Here is a 3979-nt window from a genome sequence, read left to right as displayed (position 1 = left end):
ATGGAAAACATCATACACACCTTCCAAGGATGGAGGGGGTACCAACCAATACGCCACTGGTCCGATCCTTGCGAGGATCTCAAAAGGCCCTATAAACCTCGGACTCAGTTTTCCCTTCTTATTGAAATGCATCACCCCTTTGGTGGGCGATACCTTAAGGAACACTTTGTCGTCGATAGTGAACTCAAGGTTCTTCCGCCTCAAATCTGCATAACCTTTCTTCCTAGACTGGGCTGCTTTGATCTATTCACGAATCAAGTCCAACTTCTCGCATGTTGTTTGAATCAACTCGAGACCAATAATACACTGTTCATCCACCTCGTCACAGTATAGAGGTCTCCGACACTTCTTTCCATATTGAGCTTCAAACGGTGCCATACCGATGGTAGCCTGGTAACTGTTATTGTAAGCAAACTCAATAAGTGAGATGTGCTCGTCCCACCTGCCTTGCATGTCAATGGCACAAGCTCAAAGCATATCTTCCAAAGTCTGAATAGTCCTCTCTGACTATTCGTCTATCTGAGGGTGGAAGGTTGTACTAAAACTCAACAATGTACCCATTGCCTTCTAAAAACCACCCCAGAACTCATATGTGAATCTAGGATCCCAGTCAGAGATGATACTAACTGGAACTCCATACAGACGAACCACATTATCAACGTACAAGCGAGCCAAAGATGAAGTGAGCCGTCTTCGTCAATATGTCAACAACAACCCATATAGCATCGACACCTCTATGTGTGTGGGGTAGCCCAGTGACGAAGTCCATAGTAACATCCTCCCACTTCCACTCTAGAACAGGCAATGACTACAAGAGGCCATGAGGTGGTTGTCTGTCCACCTTCACCTGTTGACATGTGAGACATTTTGCCACATACTCAGCCACATCTCTCTTCATTCCACTCCACCAGTAATATTCCTTCAAATCTCTATACATCTTCGTACTACCTGGATGAATCGAATAAGGAGAGTCATAGGCTTCAGATAAGACTTCCTTCCTCAATTGAGGATCACTAGGAACACATAAACGATGTCTGAACATGAGGACACCACCTTCTGTCAAAGTAAAGTCTAGTTCTCGCTGCGTGTTCTCTTTGATAGCCTCAATGATCCTTTAAAACTCTTCAGCAGAAGCTTGAGCTAACTGGATTCGCTCTACAAGTGTTGACTGTACTGATAATGCTGACATGGATAGGGTAACACCATCAACCAGTAATTCCAGGTCCATCCTTCTAGCTTCCTTAATAAGTTTCTTGCTGACTGCCAGTGATGCCAGTGACAAGGTCTGAGATTTCTAGCTCAGCGCATTTGCTACTACATTTGCTTTGGCAGGGTGGTAATGGATGGTGCAGTCATAATCCTTCAACAACTTTAACCACCGCCGTTGCCTCATATTGAGCTCCTTCTATGTAAAGAAGTATTTGAGACTCTTGTGATCACTGTAGATTTTGCTCTTTTCACCATATATGTAATGTCTCCAAATTTTCAGAGCGAAAACCACAATTACGAGCTCCAAATCGTGGGTCGGGTAATTCTTCTCATAATCTTTCAATTGTCGAGAAGCATAAGCCACGACCTTCCCATCTTGCATCAGGACACAACCCAAGCCCATTTGGATGCGTCGCTGTAGAATAGCATCCCTCAAGTACCGTTAGAAATAGTAAGTATCGGAACAGAAACCAGCCTCAATTTTAGTTCCTGGAAGCTCTTCTCATAGCAATCAGACTACTCGAACTTCACTCCCTTTCGGGTCAGTCGTATCATAGGAGCGGAGATCCTTGAGAAGTTCTTGATGAACCTCCTGTAATAGCCGGCTAGACCCAAAAAACTACGAATGTCTACCACACTCTTGGGTAACACCCAGTCAACCACCGACTTCACCTTGCCAGGGTTAACCTCAATACCTTTGCCAGAAACAAGGTGTCCTAGAAATGCTACCTGTTGCAGCCAAAACTCGCACTTACAGAATTTGGTGTACAATTGCTTCTCTCTCAAGCATTGCAATACCAAACAGAGATGGTCTGCATGCTCCTCCTCGCTCTTAGAATAGACCAAGATGTCATCAATGAAGACAATGACATACTTGTCTAGGACATCATGGAACACCCGATTCATCAACTCTATGAAGGCGGCCGGGGCATTGGTCAGCCCGAAGGACATGACCAAGAACTCATAATGACCATAGCGAGATCTAAATGCTGTCTTGTTGATATCACTGTCTCTGATCTTCAGCTGATGGTACCCCGATCAAAGATCAATCTTCGAGAACACCTTGGCACCCTGTAATTGATCGAATAGGTCATCGATCTTCGGCAAAGGATATCGGTTCTTGATTGTTAGTTTGTTGAGCTCACGGTAGTCGATGCACATATGCATACTACCGTCCTTCTTCTTCACAAACAACACAGGAGCTCCCCAGGGAGATACACTGGGTCGAATGAAGCCTTTCTTCAATAGGTCATTCAACTATTCTTATAACTCCTTCAACTCAGTTGGGGCCATCCTGTAAGGAGCCTTGGATACTGGGGCTACACCAAGAATCAGATCTATCATGAACTCTGTCTCGGGATCTGGTGGCAACCACTTTAGATCTTCCAGAAAGACATCCGAAAAATCTTTCACTACACACAGCTCTTCCAATGGCCTAACCTTTGCTTCAGTGTCTACCACAGATGCCAGGTAACACTGACATCCTTCTCCCAATAGCTTTTGCACTTGGAGGGCAGAGATGATATCTTTCTTGGGCCTCTACCACCTAATGCCCTTAAAAACAAACTCATCACCTTCCACTGGTTTGAACAAGACCTTCCTCTCTAAGCAGATTAGACTGGCCCTGTGAGTCGATAGCCAATCCATACCCAAGATCACATTGAAATCTTTCATGTCCAGCAGTACAAAACTTGCTTTTAGCCCATAATCACACACACGTACAGGGCAAGGATCATAAACCGAGTCAAGTTCAACCTTGCTACTCGTTAGTGTACTGACTATCAGTTTCTGGGCCATTTGCTTTGGTTCGATAGGTATCTTCTAGGCAAAACAAGGGGACACAAAAGAATGTGATGCCCCCGAATCAAACAAAGCATAGGCAGGCTGAGAGCAAACAAGAATCACACCTGGCAAACAATAGAGAACCAATCATAGAAATAAAAGCTATAAGGATGCACAACTTAAGAGTTGAGTGCATTACCTGTAATAGCACTGGGGTCAGCCTGGGCCTCTTCATTAGTCACAGAGTATACCCGCCCTTGAGTTCTATTGGCCGGAGTAGGAAGAAGAGAATGCAGAGTCGCCTTGGCTTGGGGTGCCTTTTGTGTTGCCGAGCCTGGAGGACCTATCATCCGAGGGTGTGGACAATCCCTAACCATATGCCCGGATTCCTTGCAATTGAAGCATATGAAAGTCTGAGGTCCATTGGGAGAGGTTGATGCGGTCTTGGGTACTTGTGCCGCATCTGGCCTACGGGATTAGAATGGGGAAGCAACAGTGTAGGATCCTTTCTTCTAGAACTTTGTGCATCCTTCAGGCTCATAAGGGGTCACGGGCCTCTTACCGGCCTGAATGGCCCTGTAATTCTCCCTCTGTTGGTCCTCAATTACCTTGGCAGCTTGGACCGTCTCTGCATAAGTGGGATATTTGTGGAGCACCACAGAAGTACTGATACCAGGCCTAAGCCCTTTCTCAAACTTCCTGGCCTTAACATCCTCAGGCTTCATATGTACCTGGGCAAAGTAAAACAGTTCTTCAAAGGCTTGTTGGTACTCAAGGACCGACTTGGATTCTTGATAGAAGTTCAGGAACTCAAACTCCTTATCGTGGAAGTTCTGAGCGAAGAAGTTTTTGAAGAAGTCTTCCTTGAATTGAGCCTAAGTCCCATCTGGATGAGTTGCCCAGAAATTATCTTTGGAGGAGAGCCACCAAGCATCGGCATCGCCTCGAAGTTGGTATGATGCACACCGGATCTTGTCTGTGTCGTTGC

General features: G+C 45.5%; 1 protein-coding gene across 1 annotated transcript; it reads right to left on the bottom strand.

Moving 5' to 3' along the window:
* Nucleotides 1–2472: 2472 nt before the first annotated feature.
* LOC122665432 lies at nucleotides 2473–3006 on the bottom strand. Its single transcript, XM_043861582.1, has 2 exons — nucleotides 2784–3006; nucleotides 2473–2663 (listed from the first exon to the last, which is right to left on the bottom strand). Exons 1-2 carry the CDS (start codon nucleotides 3004–3006, stop codon nucleotides 2473–2475), a joined length of 414 nt encoding a protein of 137 aa, XP_043717517.1.
* Between the last annotated feature and the right edge of the window lie 973 nt (nucleotides 3007–3979).

The sequence above is a fragment of the Telopea speciosissima genome, chromosome 6 (assembly GCF_018873765.1).
Source record: "Telopea speciosissima isolate NSW1024214 ecotype Mountain lineage chromosome 6, Tspe_v1, whole genome shotgun sequence".
In the NCBI taxonomy this organism is placed as follows: Eukaryota; Viridiplantae; Streptophyta; class Magnoliopsida; order Proteales; family Proteaceae; genus Telopea; species Telopea speciosissima.
This window is presented reverse-complemented; position numbering and strand designations above follow the sequence as displayed.